A 17903-nucleotide genomic window follows, 5' to 3' on the forward strand; every position below is an offset into this window, starting at 1 on the left:
CCCGTCAGAATCACGCACTACAATTGCAGACGAGACAGGCAACGTCGCCCACTAAAGCACTGCTTAAAGGGTTACATACCTTTTTATTTCGAAAAAAAATCCATTTTTTATTACTTTATCTGAAAGTAAAACTCCCTGAGAATATTTTCCCAAATTTTTATAGAGGTCCGAGAAATAGATCAAAATTAACGCGCTTCGTCTGCCAAAAGCAGTGGTAACATGAAATTTAAAACTCAATCATCTCGAAATGTATTTTCCCAAAAATGTTTTTTTCGTGATCACGATTGCCGAAAAACCACTCAATTTTTTTTTCAATTGATCGTAATTAATTTTACTCGTGCCTTAACAATTCGATTTTTTAGGAAAAACGTTTCCAAATGCAGGAAAAAAATATTTATTCAATTAATCGTTAAGGTACGAGGAATACTAATATAATAATTGATTTTTTTGAGTTTTGGGATTTTAGTTGATCTATTGGTGCTCAATCGTGATCACCGCAAACCTCTTAAATTTAAAAAAGGGTTTCGCAGAAAAGCCATAGCTCCGCCAATTGTCAATATATTTTTATAAACTTACACTTGTTTATTTCGCTGAAAAATGTGCTACCAAAATACTATAAGTTTGATGAAATGCAATCATTGATTTATGCATTTACTTAAATTCAAACTTTCTTGACATTTTTCGCACAAAGAGGTATGTAGCCCGTTAAGACCAATTGCAGCGGGCCATCACACAGTGGCCCAGATTTGGGAAAAGCTGGCCAAAAGTCAATATCTCGCGAGTGCTGTGGTGTCTTCAGGGAAGTTTCTGTACAAAAGCAGCCCCTGCTTTTGCCATTGACAGATCAATGATTAATCGCCCTAGAAGTGAGACCCGAATTTCATTTTTCAAATATTTCATATTCAAGATCGGCGTCTTCGGCAAAGTTTTAGCAAATATCATCAAAAGAAATTTTGTTGAAGACGCCAAGTTTCCTTTTATTGAACTGATTGAAATATCACCAGTTTTTTTTACAGAAAAACCCTACACAACGATTTTTACTTAATAATTATTTTTCCTTAACATTCACTTGTTTGGAATGTTCTACAATGTTGCTCCATACTATAATGTGTGTGTGTTAACCATCCTAACTCCCACTAGCTGGTAGTGATTTACAGAAAAAAGATGTTTGCATGTATTTTAACATATCCATGCAAATAACTTGGTTCAAGGATTTAGGTAGGTGTTAGCTCAATTAACTTTCCGATGACCCATTTCGTGTACAGCGCCAGACATGTTCCGAGGTCATCGTTCCATCAACCAGCCCCGCCTTACTGTAATGTTTGTATCAAATGGATTATAACATTACAATAAGACTTTCGATTCCTTACATGAGGTGAGAAATCGACGCATATTTAGTATATTTATTTGATTTTTGTATATATAAATTAGAATATGTCTGTAGAAAAATATGCCATTTTTTCTATTTCCTTTCTCATCTCCTATTTACGCGAGTGACTGATACTTGCTTATCCATTTTTCGTCCCATTCCGAACCTTCTCCAGATATCCTCAAAATCTCCAGCTTCTTTCTCACGCAACAAACAGCCCGAGCAATCCTTCCTCTTTCTCACATTTGCAGGTTCAGCGCAATCCCTCCTTCAGTTTCCGCTGGTTTCTTCAAAACCAGTTCCCGTATGGTATATTCCTGTGGGGTGGGTTGGCTGTCGACACCCGTCCATCTCCTTAGAAGCTACCTGTTCCTTTTATTTCGCTGTCGGCTGAGACTGTTGCGACAATCAATCAATTTATTCCGGTCAAACCATTCGGAACTTGATTCGGAATCCTGAATGGAGCCAGTATGTACCCCAGCTCAAACGAAACAATTGATGCCGAAACCGATTGATTCGGAATCGGTTGCTGCATCTGAGCTGGAATCCACTCCGACTCCATTCAGTAATCCGAACCGGTTCCGGAATGGGTTTAACTGGGATGCCTTTCCTTTGCGAAATTTTCTCCTCTATCATCGATCAACCAAAGCGATGAACCTTAAAGTCAGGTTTAGATGGCGCTGCAGGCACTGAGTAGAACCAGAGATGCCAGGTACTTTTTTCAAATGTCTGCAATAATAATTTTAAAAGCCTGGGAAGAACAAAAAATGTGAGGCAAGCTAGTGTAACCAAAAGCCTTTATATTCAAAAATCTGCAAATATCTGCAACCATTCGGAAAAATCTGCAAATATCTGCGTCATCGAAAAAATCTGCAGCTTAAATTAAAAGTCTGCGAATTTGCAGACTTGTCTGCAAATCTGGCATCTCTGAGTAGAACGAACGGGAGTGTATTTTAGTAGCTAGAATCACACCCGTACTTGGTAAAATAACGAAAAAATTTTTTTTGTTAAACTGCACTATTCTCGCGACATTTTCGTTTTTCGATAAATTACACTGTTTTTCACTCAAAAACTTTAAAAAAGTTTGGACAAAAACAAAAACACCTTCTAGCGACTTGGCAGTGCTGCCACTTTTCCCGAAAGAGAAAAGAGAATGTAGGCAGAAAAATTACAGCCGCAGAAAAGGTAGGCATTTTGCATTCTTGGTCGCTAGCACTGGTCGAAGCATTAACTGGTCTACTTAGTAATTTTTCCGGGCACAAACAAGTCAGTGAAATGGTTAACGATATGCTACAGCGAGACAAATAGTCCAACCCTTCTACAAAGTTGCTCCATACTATAATACGCAGAAAATCTGTTAAATTTGTTTGTTAAATTGTTTTGTACACAAGAATCTGACAAGTTATTACTTGATCTACTCGAAAAATATATATTTTAGCCACAAAATTACGAATAACTTCTGTTCCTCACAATACCCGACGAAAAAATCGATTTCTATAGAATTTTTATTCATTTCGTTTATTTGATAGGCACAAATGCGTTAGCTTGGCGGTGCCAAATTCTTTTGTTTTTACATTTTGTATATTTTAAAACTAGGAGGTTACAATGTTGAAATATTTTTTTAAAAAAGAAAAATTTTACAGCTATCTTAAGACTAGAAATAAGATTCTATATACAAGAGAGGGGGCGAAAGATTTTTTTTTATGAAAAAATTTTAAAACAAGGAATTCAATAGTAATAATTTTTAGGAAATATTTACAGTTATCTTAAAACTAACAATATAGTTTGGTACACAAAAGGGGGAACAAATATTTATGAGAAAATTCGCAGGTGTTTTAAGACTAGGGATACAATTCTATTTACAAGATGGGGGACAATAGTTTTAACAAAGAGGTAAAATTACAACTATCTTAAAACTAGGAATACAGAATACAAATTTGAACTTTTTTAGCGGAGACTTATGCTTGGTCAAGATATTCAGAGGGGGGCTGTAGAAGCAGTTGTATCAAGGACAGGGGAGAGAAAGCGTAGATGGTGACCGGGAGAGAAGAGCAAAACTTGCAACTTTCGCTCAAACGGGAGATCAGCGAAAGATTACCGCCTCAGTCTAGTAGGTCGGATTGGCGGATGGTATTCTTCGGACCCGCGGGGTATCCTTCAAAAGTCATCGGACCTTGAGTCGCTCTCGCTTCAGTTTCCGTAGTGGTAAGTGCGACGGCGGTTACATAGTTGCAGTCTGGAGCTGATCGGTCCCACAAGGCAAGAGAAAGCTTCTAAAACGAGAAATAAAAAGAGAGGGGCTAAATTGGGATATTTGTCGTTTTTATGAAAGTATAAATAAGGGACATATAGGGGAAATCACGATTTGCCAGTATATCTCGGACTGGGACATTGGGTGGTCTACCTCGGGCCCGAAGGGAATCCTTTAACTGAGACCTGGCGTCCAAGTACCCGGCGCATACCCAGACAACGTGCTCGATGTCGTGATAGCCCTCGTCACAAGCGCACAGACTACTCTCCGCAAGCCCAATACGCCGCAGATGCGCATCCAAGGTGTAGTGGTTGGACATAAGTCGGGACATTACACGAATAAAATCCCGACCCACATCCATCCCCCTGAACCAAGGCTTCGTTGATACCTTTGGGATAATGGAATGTAGCCATCGTCCAAGTTCACCATTGCTCCACGAGGTTTGCCAACTGTTGAGTGTCCTCTGACGACAAATACTAAAAAATTCGTTGAAGCAGATTGGTCTTTCGTATATGTCACCATTTAATGCGCCCACCTTTGCTAATGAGTCGGCCTTTTCATTGCCCGGAATAGAGCAATGAGAGGGGACCCAAACAAAGGTAATTTGATAAGATTTTTCAGATAACGTACACAAGGACTCCCGTATCTTCCCCAGGAAATATGGGAATTGCTTTTTGGGCTTCATCGCACGAAGAGCCTCGATGGAGCTGAGGCTGTCCGAAATGATGAAGTAGTGATCTGTGGGCAGAGTGTCGATGATCCCAAGGATGTACTGAATTGCAGCTAACTCTGCGACGTAAACTGAAGCGGGATCATTGAGCTTGAATGAAGCGGTGATAGTATTGTTGAAGATACCGAAGCCAGTGGACCCATCGAGATTTGATCCGTCAGTGTAAAACATTTTGTCATAGTCGACTTCTCGGAATTTATTATAAAATATATTGGGGATCACTTGCGGGCGTATATGGTCCGGGATTCCACGAATCTCTTCCTTCATGGATGTGTCGAAGAATACAGTAGAATCAGAAGTATCTAGGAAACGAACACGGCTGGGAGTATATGAAGAAGGATTAATGCTCTGTGCCATGTAGTCGAAGTACAAGGCCATAAATCGGGTTTGAGAATTAAGCTCGACGAGCCTCTCGAAGTTTTCAATCACCAACGGGTTCAGAATGTCGCATCGGATGAGCAATCGATATGAGAGTTCCCAAAATCGATTTTTTAGCGGAAGAACGCCCGCCAGCACTTCGAGACTCATCGTATGGGTCGAGTGCATGCAACCCAAGGCAATGCGCAAGCAACGATACTGGATTCTCTCCAGTTTGATGAAGTGTATGTTCGCAGCGGAGCGGAAACAGAAACACCCGTACTCCATCACCGACAATATCGTTGTTTGGTATAACCTGATCAGGTCTCCTGGGTGAGCACCCCACCATGTTCCAGTTATTGTTCGGAGAAAATTGATCCTTTGTTGGCATTTCTGTTTCAGATACCTAATGTGACATCCCCAGGTACCTTTAGAGTCGAACCAGACCCCGAGATATTTAAATGTGAAAACCTGGTTGATCGTTGCACCCATTAATAGAAGCTGGAGTTGCGCCGGCTCACGCTTCCTAGAAAAAACAACCAACTCAGTTTTCTCCGTGGAGAACTCAATACCCAGCTGAAGAGCCCAAGCAGACAAATTGTCCAAGGTATCTTGTAATGGTCCTTGCAAGTCGGCAGCTTTGGGCCCTGTAACAGAGACCACCCCGTCGTCTGCAAGTTGCCTTAGCGTGCATGAATTGGCAAGACAATCGTCAATGTCATTCACGTAGAAATTGTAGAGCAGGGGACTTAGACATGAGCCCTGGGGAAGACCCATGTAGCTAAATCGCGATGTTGTTAAATCGCCATGCGAAAAGTGCATGTGCTTTTCAGACAACAGGTTTAGCAAAAAGTTATTTAAAATTGGCGAAAGACCATGCTGGTGCAGCTTCTCTGACAGAATGTTGATAGAAACTGAGTCAAAAGCCCCCTTAATATCCAAGAAGACTGATGCCATCTGCTCTTTGTTAGCATAGGCCATTTGGATTTCTGTAGAAAGCAACGCAAGGCAATCGTTCGTCCCTTTGCCTTTGCGGAAGCCAAATTGTGTATCTGACAGTAAGCCATTTGCTTCAACCCAATTGTCGAGGCGAAACAAGATCATTTTCTCGAACAACTTCCGAATACAGGACAGCATTGCAATCGGCCGATATGAGTTGTGGTCGGAGGCTGGTTTTCCTGGTTTTTGGATGGCGATGACCTTCACTTGCCTCCAGTCATGAGGGACAATGTTACCCTCAAGAAACTTGTTAAATAAATTCAACAAGCGCCTTTTTGCAGTGTCAGGTAGATTCTTCAGCAAGTTGAATTTGATTCTGTCTAACCCTCGGGGGCGTTATTGTTGCATGATAAGAGAGCAAGTGAGAACTCCACCATCGAAAACGGTGTTTCGTTCGCGGTATCGTGAGGAGACGCGGCGCGGTACGTTTTCTGTACCGGGACAGAGTCCGGACAGATCTTCTTGGCGAAAGCAAATATCCAACGGTTTGAATATTCCACGTTCTCGTTGGTACTATTACGGTTACGCATACGTCGAGCCGTACCCCAAAGAGTGCTCATCGCTGTTTCTCTCGTTAACCCGTCGACGAACCGGCGCCAATAACTACGTTTTTTGGCTTTCATTAGAATCTTCATTCGCCTTTCTAACGACGCGTACTGTAGATAGCTAACGGGTAACCCGTCTTCCCGGAAGGCCTTATATGCAGTGGACTTTTCCGCGTACAGCTCTGAGCACTCTTTATCCCACCACAGGGTGGGAGACTGTCCATGGGTATTCGCGCTGGGTACTGGTTTAGTCTGAGCTTGATTCGCACTGTCGAGAATCAAGCCAGCCAAAAACCTGTACTCTTCCTCCGGAGGAAGTTCTTGAGTGGATTCGATTTTAACGGATATCGCGGTCGCGTAACTCTTCCAATCAATGTTCCGTGTGAGGTCATACGATACATTGATTGTTTCCGATGGTCTTGAACCGTTAGCAATTGAAATCACGATAGGATCAGGGATCACCTTCCACATGCAATCTAACTGTAGCGAAGTCGAGCATAGAGATAAATCCAACGCGCTTGCGCGTGCTGGTGGTGTAGGAATCCGCGTCATTTCTCCCGTGTTTAAGATGGTCATGTTGAATTTATCGCAAAGATCTTGGATTAATGTTGATCTATTATCATCATGAAGACAGCCCCATACCGTACCGTGCGAGTTAAAGTCTCCTAGAACTAGCCGCGGTGCCGGTAAGGATTCCGTGATATTACAAAGCGTTCGGTGCCCTACCGAGGCTCTAGGAGGAATGTAGATGGAAGCAATGCAAAGGACCTTTGATTAGAACTTGACAAGCGACAATTTCAATGCCTGGTGTTGAAGGGAGGTTAATTCGGTTGAAAGAATAGCACTTTTTGATCCCCAAAAGTACTCCTCCATAGGGGTTTTCTCGATCCAGACGAATTATATTAAAGTCGTGGAAGTTGAGATTTATATCGGAAGTTAACCAAGTTTCACATAATGCGAAAGCATCACATTTTAAACTATTTAGTAAAAATTTAAAGGAATCGATTTTCGGGAGGATACTTCTGCTGTTCCACTGTAGAACAGTGATCGAATCGGTGACCTCGTTCGATGACTTAGCTATCGAAGGATACGATCGCTGCAAGGAGGGGCCATTTAGCAGTCAACTGCTTCAAAAATGTTTGCACTATAGGGAGAAAACGTATCAGAAGGCTTTTAAGAGGATCAGTAACATTGAAAGCTGTGAAAATTAAGTCCACTATGTCAGAAAATTTCATTAGTCCGCTACTGGACTAAGTATCTGTTTGAAAAAAGGGGACACTTGGGGTTTTTGGTGTCCCTGGAAGTGGTGGGTACTCCTTGTTAGAATTAATATTTCCAAGTCCTGGAGCAAATTGCTTCGGCTTTTGTGCATCACTTCCGTTGGATTTATTGATTGCGGTTGGCGCACTCTGAGTGGACGACGCCTTGGCACCCTTACGAGGGGAGGCTAGATTTCTCCTCTTCCTGGATTCCCCTGGGTTAACCAATGATGTTCCCTCTTGTGGGTCGTCAGATTCTTGCTCAACGCCAGCCAAAAGAGCAAAGGAATTTTCGGAAGGGACAGATGGCGAAGCATTCTTTAGCATTTCTGCATAAGAGTGCCTCGAGCGATCCTTAAGGGAGCGCTTAATTTTATCCCCGCGCTGCTTGTACGCCGGGCATGACTTAAGAGCATGCGGAGGGCCCCCGCAGTAAATACACTTCTCAGTTTCTCCACCGCAAGCGTCATCCTCATGCTCTCCCTCGCATTTGCCGCACCGTTTTTTATTGCCACAATAAGTGGCTGTGTGGCCCAGTTGCTTGCAATTGCTGCAGTTCATTACCCGCGGTACAAATAGGCGAACAGGTAGGCGAACCTTATCCAGGAGGACATAGTTGGGAAGAGCAGATCCGGAGAAAGTCACCCGAATCGAGTCTGACGGAGAATAAGTTGTCTTATCATCTTCAGTTTTTGCGGAATACAATTGCTTGCATTCCAGAATTTTCACCTTTTGAAGTGAAGGGTCCTTAAAGCAGCCAACCCCGTACTTCAACAGGTCTTCGCACTTTAGACCCGGTTCGGCGACGACCCCATCGATCTCCACAACTCTACAAGGCACATACACTTTGAATTGCTTCGTAAAACGCTCGCTGCGAGCAATCTGGTTTGCCTGGTCGAGGTCATTTACTATAACGCGTATCTTATTAGCTCGAACACGTGTTATCTGAGCCACGGACGGGTAGTTGGCAGTCAGCTCCCGTGAGATTTCTAGAATATTAGGCGATTTCGTGTTGGGCCGGAAATACACCACCCAGGGTCCAGTCGAACTGGCTGGGTATGTTTTAATACGGGGAGGACTGGGGGAATCAGGGGAGGGAGTAATTTCGGGTTTATCCGGTATATCCATGGGAATATCATTCCCATCCAATGTTACTTCGCCCTCGGCCATTTAGGCACGAGGATAACACGTGGTGTAAACGAGAGATGAAACTTATATTCAGGGGAAAGGGCAGAAGTAGAGACCGATCGGGGAAAGGGAAATGAAAGAAAAAAAAATACTTAGCTTATATAGCGGCGATTCCGGCTATTCTGGTATTCACTTCACCAGCCTGGGCACCGGCGAACAAAGACTGCCTCGAACAATGGTTGACCTTCACTGACAATTTATTCTTGTTCACTGTGCTGTGCATAAACCAGAAAACGAACTGCTTCGATCGAGAGCTCGGAGAGTTATGATTTCTATAGAATTGTTTAGGCGCGTTTTATTAAAAACATTTAGCATTTCTTGCAGAAAAACGACGAAATTTCAATGTTTTGCCTTTCTCCTACAGAAAGGCTACGCAATCACTCTGAAAATCAATTTTTTTGGTAACCTCTGAAAAATAATTCTTCCTAAAAGAAGGAAGAATTATTATGACGAAGAGCACTGAATATATTGATAGATAGTAGGCGTTGCTTTTTTTGTGCAATCTTTGGCAGATCGATGACAGCCTGTTATCATAAAGAAAATAATAACTAGAAACCCCAGTGTAACGAATCACCCGTTACATTTTATCAGCGTGATTCTTCAGATACGGTGGCGTTTGAGTGTACTAGAAACAACATACCGTGCGCATCGATAAACCTGCTACCAATACCTTGGTGAAATGAGCAGGAACTGTTGCCTGCTTTGTTGTGAGCGCATTTGTACACCCACTCGTCACCAGAAAGCGCTTGAAGTGTCACTGAAAGTTCGTTTGAAAAGCGAAACAGTGGGGTATCTTGCATATATTATTATTATATGCAATATTATTAATATTATTTTCTTTATACCGTTATGCATGTGGAGCTATCCCTGCCTTTGGGGCTGTAGATAAAGTGATCTTGCTAGCAATTATTGTTTCCACATTTAAGTATGGGATATCAGTTTATCATACGCGAATACGCTTTCTGGATGTTTCTTATTAGCTTGAACTGATGAAATTGGAACGTAAACCAATAATTAAATAAAGAACGGCAAGAAATGATCCAGAAAACAATAAAGAAGAAATTAGAATTGATCGTCAATATTTTGATAAACATATGATTATGGTTTAAAAGCCAACTGTCAAAATTCTCTTTGAAAGGAAATTCCGGACAGGCCAATTCTCGACAAACATATGATTACGGCCTAAAAGCCAACTGTCAAAATCCACTTTGAATGGAAATTCCGGACAAACTGTTACGCGCCAATCACAGATGTTGGTAGTTAACGAAAGAGAAAAGTTTTCTCTTTCATAAACTGTTGTGAACTGTGTTCGACTAGAAACGGTTTGTCCGGGATTTCCATTCAAAGTGGATGTTGACAGTTGGCTTTGTTTGTCGAGAATTTATGTTGTTTTTCACATATAATTCGCGACTCTGCATATTTCTGCATAAAACGTTAAATTTCTCAAATAAAACGCACTTAAATAATTCCATAGTGATCGATTTTGTCTCGGGGTATGATGGGGAATAGGAGTTATTCGTGGTTGGTAAATGACTGGGCCATGCGTAATATAGACCCGGTGGTCGCCACAGTGGTCCTTAGCCTCTTGTCCAGTAACTCCTATCCCTACCTCCCCGCGGTGCCAGCTGGGGTACGAGTAACCATAGGAAAGATCGGGTAACCAACCCCGGTGGGACCATGGTCGTATGCTGACAGGGAATGGGGGCTTCTCTTTTCGGAGGGTGAGTCCATCCGAGCGTCTGTTCCCCATATTAGGGGTGGCTTAACACAGCGTCTGTTCTCCATGTTAGGGGCGGCTGATCTATCGTCCTCGTGTCAGCGTGGGACTCTAAACAGAGCTGACACGATGGTCCTCCGGCGAGACAGGGGTTTGGGAAAGGCCCAACAAGCCGCCCTGGAAAACTAACCGTTACGAACAATGCAGAATAAAATACGAATTGGAACAATCGGCAAAGATCTACGCGACGAAATAAGGACTACGATCGGAAACTATAAACATGGAACTGCAGGTCACTCTGCTTTCCAGCTTTCGACAGGATAATCTACGACGAATTCCAACCACGCAACTTTGAAGTCGTAGCACTGCAGGAACTTTACTTGACAGGACAAAAGGTAAGGAAAAGCGGGCATCGGGCGGCTACTTTCTACCAGAGCTGTGGCACCACCAACGAGCTGGGAACCGGCTTTGTAGTGCTGGGTAGGATGCGTCAACGCGTTATTGGATGGACTCCGTTCAACGCAAGGATGTGTAAGTTGAAGATCAAAGGCCGTTTCTTCAACTACAGTATCATCATCGTACACTGCCCACACGATGGGAGACCCGACGACGAGAAGGAAGCGTTCTATGCGAAGCTGGAAGATGAGTACGACGGCTGTTCGCAACGGAACGTGAAAATCGTTATCGATGATATGAACTCTCAGGTAGGACGGGAGGTAATGTTTAGACCGGTAATCGGGCCAAACAACTTGCACACCATATCGAATGACAACGGCCAACGATGCGTGAACTTCGCAGCCTCCCGTGGCATGGTAGTCCTAAGTATCTTCTTCCCCCGCAGAGATATCCACAAAGCCACCTGGAGATTACCTGACCAACGCACCGAAAACCAAATCGATCACGTTATAATCGACGGGGATTCTTCTCTGAACCTACCGCAGTGCGAATATAGATTCGGACCATTATCTAGTTGCAGTATGCATGCACGTGTACAACACTCGTCCTAGTCGGACGACAAGGCCCAACATCGCGCAACTTCGGAAGGCCGGGGTTGCCCAAGACTACTACCCACGGAAGAACAACTGGGCGCAGCTACTCTTGAAGATGGCTGGAAGTTCTGCTGGCTGGAAGTTCTGCTACAGCGGCACTAGGTACAGCGATTCCGAATCGAGGAAACGGCTGGTTCGATGACGAATGTAAGCAGTTAATAGAGGAGAAGAATGCAGTACGGAACGAAAGAAGCGTCAACAGGAGGAACGAGATCTCGAAGCGATGGAGCAACTGTACCGCGTAAACGACACACGGAAGTTTCACGAGAAGCTGAACAGGTCGCGCAAAGGCTACGTTCCGCCAGCCGATATGTGCAGGGACTTGGACGGGTACCTTCTTACGAACGAGTGTGAGGTGATTGAGAGGTGGAAGCAGTACTATGACGAGCACCTCAACGGTGAAGTAGCAGAGGATAAATGCGGTATGGCAACGGATCTTGGAGCACGCGCAGAAGACGGCTCCTGATCTCCAAGAATTCAATGAGGAGATCGGTCGGCTGAAAAACAACAAAGCTGCCTGTGTAGATCAACTACCCAGCGAGCTATTAAAATACGGCGGTGAAACACTGGCTAGAGCGCTGCAATAGGTAATCGCCAAAATTTGGGAGGAGCAGATTTATCCGGAGGAGTGGATGGAGGGTGTCGTTTGCCCAATCTATAAAAAGGGTGACAAGACGGATTGCTGCAACTACCGCGCGATCACACTACTTAGCACCGCCTACAAGGTCCTCCCCCAAATTCTTTGCCGTCGATAGTCACCATTTGCAAGGGAGTTCGTGGAACACTACCAAGCGGGATTCATGGGTTTCCGCGCCACCACGGACCGCTTGATCGGCAGGTTCTGCAGAAGTGCCGCGAATACAACGTACCCACACATCATTTGTTCATCGATTTCAAATCGGCGTATGACACAATCGATTGAGATCAGCTATGGCAGATAATGCACGAGTACGATTTTCCGGATAAGCTAACACGATTAGTCAAAGCGACGATGGATCGGGTGATATGCGTTGTTCGAGTATCAGGGACACTCTCGAGTCCCTTTGAATCTCGAAGCAGGTTACGGCAAGTTGATGGTCTATCGTGCCTGCTGTTCAACGTTGCGTTAGAAGGTGTAATAAGAAGAGCGGGGATAGACACTTGTGGCACGATCTTCAGGAAGTCCGTCCAGCTTCTTGGCTTCACCGACGACATTGACATAATACGTTCGAATAATTGACACGCAACCAGATGATCACAGGAATTGGAAATGAAAGCTAAAAACGTGGGGCCTGCAAACAATACATTTTTGCAAAAGCCCAGGGCTTATTATTTGCTAGAGGGTAATTGACTGACCGCGATAAATTTGCTGTTCGTCGGTTGACCACTACATGGCGTGATTAATCATAGCTTGTCATGCTACAATAAAGATAACGGGTTATTGGCGTATAGTCTACAAACTAGCTATTGTATTTTTCATTTCTAGATTATTGTTCAATTTCAAAACAGAAATTGATGAATATTTGGAAAGAAGTTGTTCATCTTAAGACTGGATATTTCAAGAATATTTTCGTAAATCAGAGTCAATCAATTTTCAAATGGCATATTCCCGTATTTGTTCAGAGCACTATCAATCACCTGCACACTAAATATCATAGAAACAACACCCACCGGAAGGCCGGAATATTGATAAGCTACAGCAACAGATCGCTAAATAAATTAACCTTTTGCTGCATCTGCATTTTCCGTTATCTGGCTTTCCAGCACATGTATTAGTCGTGGCACGAAATCGAATCAGTTCACTCAACCGAAAAGACATACCAATGAGAAGAATAAAAGATGTTCTAGCCGCAAACAAGAACAATCCCAAATATCAGTAGAATCATAATACCATATTGCCTGCAAAGACCTTCGGAACAAAACCCCGAAAATCATCCGATTTGTACCATCAATGCAGAGATAGCTTTACAAAGATAACGAAAATATTGAAATCGGTACATCGCTTTTGAATTAAATCCCTTCCATCGTGCCGACGAAGCAAACTCTCAAATGGGCAATAAAACGATATAACACTTTTGCCTCATCTTTTCCATTGCCGTTGGCCATTGTCCTGTGCGTGAATGATGTACACGTACGTAGGTATGTGTGTTTGGTAATTTGGTATCAAACCGAGAGTGATAAGTCGAAGTACGGGGATCCCCCGGGGTACGTACCTCATCGTGGAAATTTAGTCTTTGACAAATATGACTGGGGAAAATTTCTCGTAAAAGTAAGACTCAGAGACAGATCCCGAAATTGTACCATTCAAGCAGATGTCCCAAAATAAGCCTTATAGGCGTGATTCAAACAAGAACCCCGGCAAAAACCATTAATACCGAGCATTGCGGTTTCGAACCGACTATGCTACGTGATGCCACAATGGGCGAGCTTATCAGCAATCTAACGGGACAAGGTGTAAGTTTAATGAACAGTTTTCACCCATTCCTTTTCTTACCTCTTTGATCTGCGGATATTTTTTCTTCGTTTCCAGCGACAGAACACGAAAATCATTCTGCAGCGTCTCCAGAAACTTTTGTGCCGCCTCGTTGTCTGTGGTTGTTCCGCTCACGAACGACATCCTTTACAGCTTGTGGTTTGGTTCGGTTTTAAGCCACTTCGGAAACAATCCTTCCTGTAAAACACTATCAAAGCGTAGTGAAGATGGTCAACCTTACGTAAGATTATGACCCGTTGGACAATAAAGTATCTGAACCTATAGTTCTTTTGAGGTAATCTCACTTCCCCCCAATAGCAACCAACTACTTTTTGTGGGGGGATAAGTCACATCACTGATAAGATTTTCCTTTCCTATCGAGCCGAAGAATCACTTCGCACTGCCGCGATACATTTCACAATCTGCAATGCATTGTTTTTTTCTCTCTATCGAAACGATGACACGTCAGTGCAAAACATTACTGCAAACATCAGCAAGCCGCACAGAAAGAACCAAAAATGTAAATATATGCAAAGTAGGCAAAGATTGCACCTCTCCGGTCCAGCAAATAGAATCACACAAGCACGGTAGCGATTTTCCTTGTTTTTGTTCCAATATTTTGTAATTACAATTCACGCAGCGAAAAATTTCACCGAGCTTCCTATTAGGAAACCTTTCCACTTATATCGAACGATTTGACACCGTCACTGGATAACTTTGGTGAACGTTGGCAAAGCACGTAATCATGCACATCTAAACCGAACCGAGTGGGAAATGCAAACACATTTTCTTCCCAATACACATTTTCTAGACAATTTTCCACCTAAAATTCACCGAACAGAAGTTGATGATTGATGATGATGTCGTTTCGCTTTTGTGATTATTCTTCGATCTTTCGCACTTTGACACATTGTGTGACTTGTCAGTGTGGAACATAAGTTCCACGCATGATTATTTGGACGAGGGGAAGGAATGTCACGTATGTGCGGACTTGTTTTTCAAAAAGGGCATATTTTCGAATGAACACAAAATTTAATTTGTGTGATTAAATTACGCTCCCAGTTCAGTTCAGCCGGAAAATGACCCGGAATGCTTGCTAGTTCTAGTTTGTATCCCGGCTACCCTAATAAAAAATATTATACACGAACTTTAACCCATATAGTCCAACGATTCCACATATTGTTTGGATGATACCGTGAAATATGTCGGTAGGCTCTTGAATGATACGATTCATTCATTGCCTAGTAAAGTTCAGCCGGAAATGAGCCGCGAATTGTTTTTAGTTGAATTCTGACAACCAGTGACCGTTATGTGGGTAAATTCGGTTTGATTATATGCAAAAAAAATAAAAAAAAACTGAGTTGCCTGAAATAGGCAGGAAATAAAATTAAACTCCACCCGAATAAAAATGTATAACGGAGCTACAGTGATTTTCATTGTTACATTATAACGAAAAACGTTGTAGAGATGTTGGAAAAAGTACAATGAATATACAATCAATTTTTTGGTTCTACAATCAATTTCATTGTAAACCCGCTTTTGAAATCGAAAAAGGGGGGTCGTTAAACGATGTAACAATGAAAAAATAGGGATCTTTAATTTGGAAAAATTGTATCAGTTTTTCATATTTATTGATAGCAGGTGTCCTATCGAGTGCACTCATATCATTCTCAAACCTTAATTATTCTTTTCTGATTGTTAAATTAAAAAAAAAAACAAATTAAATTCAACCAACAAACTGACAGTTGTCCAACTAAATGATGTATCTGCAAATATTTCGTCCGTCTCATTGTTAACTGTGACAGCACCCCACACTGCATGATCTGGTACTTTGGTAATCCGCTAACAGCCTGCCATCCCAAGTTTCATCTGCAAACTATGGTAGATCTGATAAGGCAACCTATAGAGTCGTGCAAGTCGCATGGGTTTGGATGTGTTATTGTCCTAAAAGGAAACAAACTAAAAAAAAATTGTCAATAGTTTCGGGCCTAAAAATTGGAAAAGGACTGAGATATTAACTCACGATACTAGTCTGCATCAGAATATGCCTTAACCCGCACACCCCTAAAGATCCCTATTGGCATTTTTTCGTACATTTTGAAACCACTTACAACGATTTAGGATTTTATTCTGTTGTAGATTTTGGAAGTCGTTGATTTAAATTGTTTTTACAACAATATTGCTTTTTGCCTTTCTCAATAGAAAGGTATTGCAATTGCTCTGAAAACCGACTTTTTAACAGAGGCCCGGAGGGCCGAGTGACATATACCATTCGATTCAGTTCGTCGAGTTCGGTAAATGTCTGTATGTGTATGTCTGTGTGTGTATGTGACCAAAAATGTCACTCATTTTTCTCAGAGATGGCTGAACTGATTTTGACAAACTTAGTCTCAAATGAAAGGTGCAACGTTCCTATAGGCTGCTATTGAATTTCTAATGGATCCGACTTCCGGTTCCGGAATTACAGGGTGATGAGTACGAACACGCAGAAAATGTCGATTTTAATAAATTTTGCAATGAATGTATAAAGGTGAAATTTTTTCCAAAATATGACCACAACTGCTTCGATTTGTAGTATTAGGTCACTAACACCCATTCAAAGTCTATTTGGCCACATTGGCCACCATCATCGGTTCCGGAAGCCCCGGCGGAAGTATCTAAATTCAGAATAACAGTCACATCGGTTTCTCGGAGATGGCTAGACCGATTCGATTACACTTGGTCTCAAATAAAAGGTATTGCGTCCCCGTAAATGGCTATTTAATTTCATCCCGATCCGACTTCCGATTCCGGAGTTACAGGTTGTGGCGTGCGATCACATAGCAAATTGTGATTCAAACCGATACTCCGATGAAAGCAAAAAAGGTAAAAATTTCGCTAAAATGTCTCTCAAACAACCTAAATTTGCTGTTCTAGGTCACCGACGGCCAATTAAACTTTCGTTGACTACATTGACCACCATAGACGGTTCCGGAAGTGCCCGGGAAAAGCGGCCATGTTTCAAAATTTACGAACTCACATCAGTTTCCCGGAAATGGTTGGGCCGATTTTCACAAACTTAGTCCCAAATGATAGCTATAATATCCCCACAGATGTCTTTAAAATTTCGTACGGATCGCTTATATGGTTCCGGAAATATAGACTAAATCCTCCGGTCACACAGGAAATTCCCATATAAGCCGGAACTCAATTTTTTTCAAAGGGGGACCCCATGAAATTTCAGAAATCGAATTCGTATTTTTGATGCCAAACATCTTTAAAATGCATGAAACGTCGAGATTTTATGTTATCCCGAAATTTTTTTTTATAAAAATCGACTTTTTGGGACTTTGCCGATTTCACACCTTTTTGCCTTTCTCATATAAAGAAAGGCTATGCATGACTGTAAAAACCACCTTTTAATCGAGGCCCGGAGGGCCGAGTGACATAAACCATTCGATTCAGTTCGTCGAGATCGGCAAATGTCTGTGTGTGTATGTATGTGTGTGTCATTTAAACTCACACAATTTTCTCAGAGATGGCTGAACTTAGTTTCATCTGAAAGGTATACCGCTCCCATAAGCTGCTATTGAATTTTTAGTTGATCCGACTTCCGGTTCCGGAGTTACGGGTTGAAGAGTGCGGTCACACAGCAAATTCCCATATAAACTGGTACCACCATGATGTTCAAATGATGTAAAACATTAAAATTGATGTAACATTACTCTAGTTTGCGGGTCTGGATCACTAATGATTAATCAAAGCAGCTTTGACCACATTGGCCACCTATGACAGTTCATGACGCCCCCGGGGAACCCGCCAAGTTCCTAAGCTAATATCACACCCATTCTCCTACGAATTCTCTACCGATTTTTACAAACCTGATTTCAAATGAAAGATACAGTAATACCATTGACTGCTGCTAAATTTCATTCGGTTCTGACTCTTGCTTCCGGAGTTACAGGGGTGTTTAAGCATACACTGGAATTTCCCATATAAATCGGTACA

At 42.4% G+C, this 17903-nt stretch overlaps 1 protein-coding gene across 1 annotated transcript in view; it reads right to left on the reverse strand.

The window, feature by feature from the left end:
* The window catches only part of LOC131678820 (protein MON2 homolog), a 63418-nt gene extending 48611 nt beyond the window's left edge, over positions 1-14807 (reverse strand). Inside the window, exon 1 of the mRNA XM_058959171.1 lies at positions 13938-14807. Coding sequence (XP_058815154.1) covers positions 13938-14060 — 123 coding nt within the window. The 5' untranslated portion in view covers positions 14061-14807. The remainder of the gene's footprint in view (positions 1-13937) is intronic.
* Between the last annotated feature and the right edge of the window lie 3096 nt (positions 14808-17903).

Source organism: Topomyia yanbarensis, chromosome 2 (genome assembly GCF_030247195.1).
Source record: "Topomyia yanbarensis strain Yona2022 chromosome 2, ASM3024719v1, whole genome shotgun sequence".
NCBI lineage: Eukaryota > Metazoa > Arthropoda > Insecta > Diptera > Culicidae > Topomyia > Topomyia yanbarensis.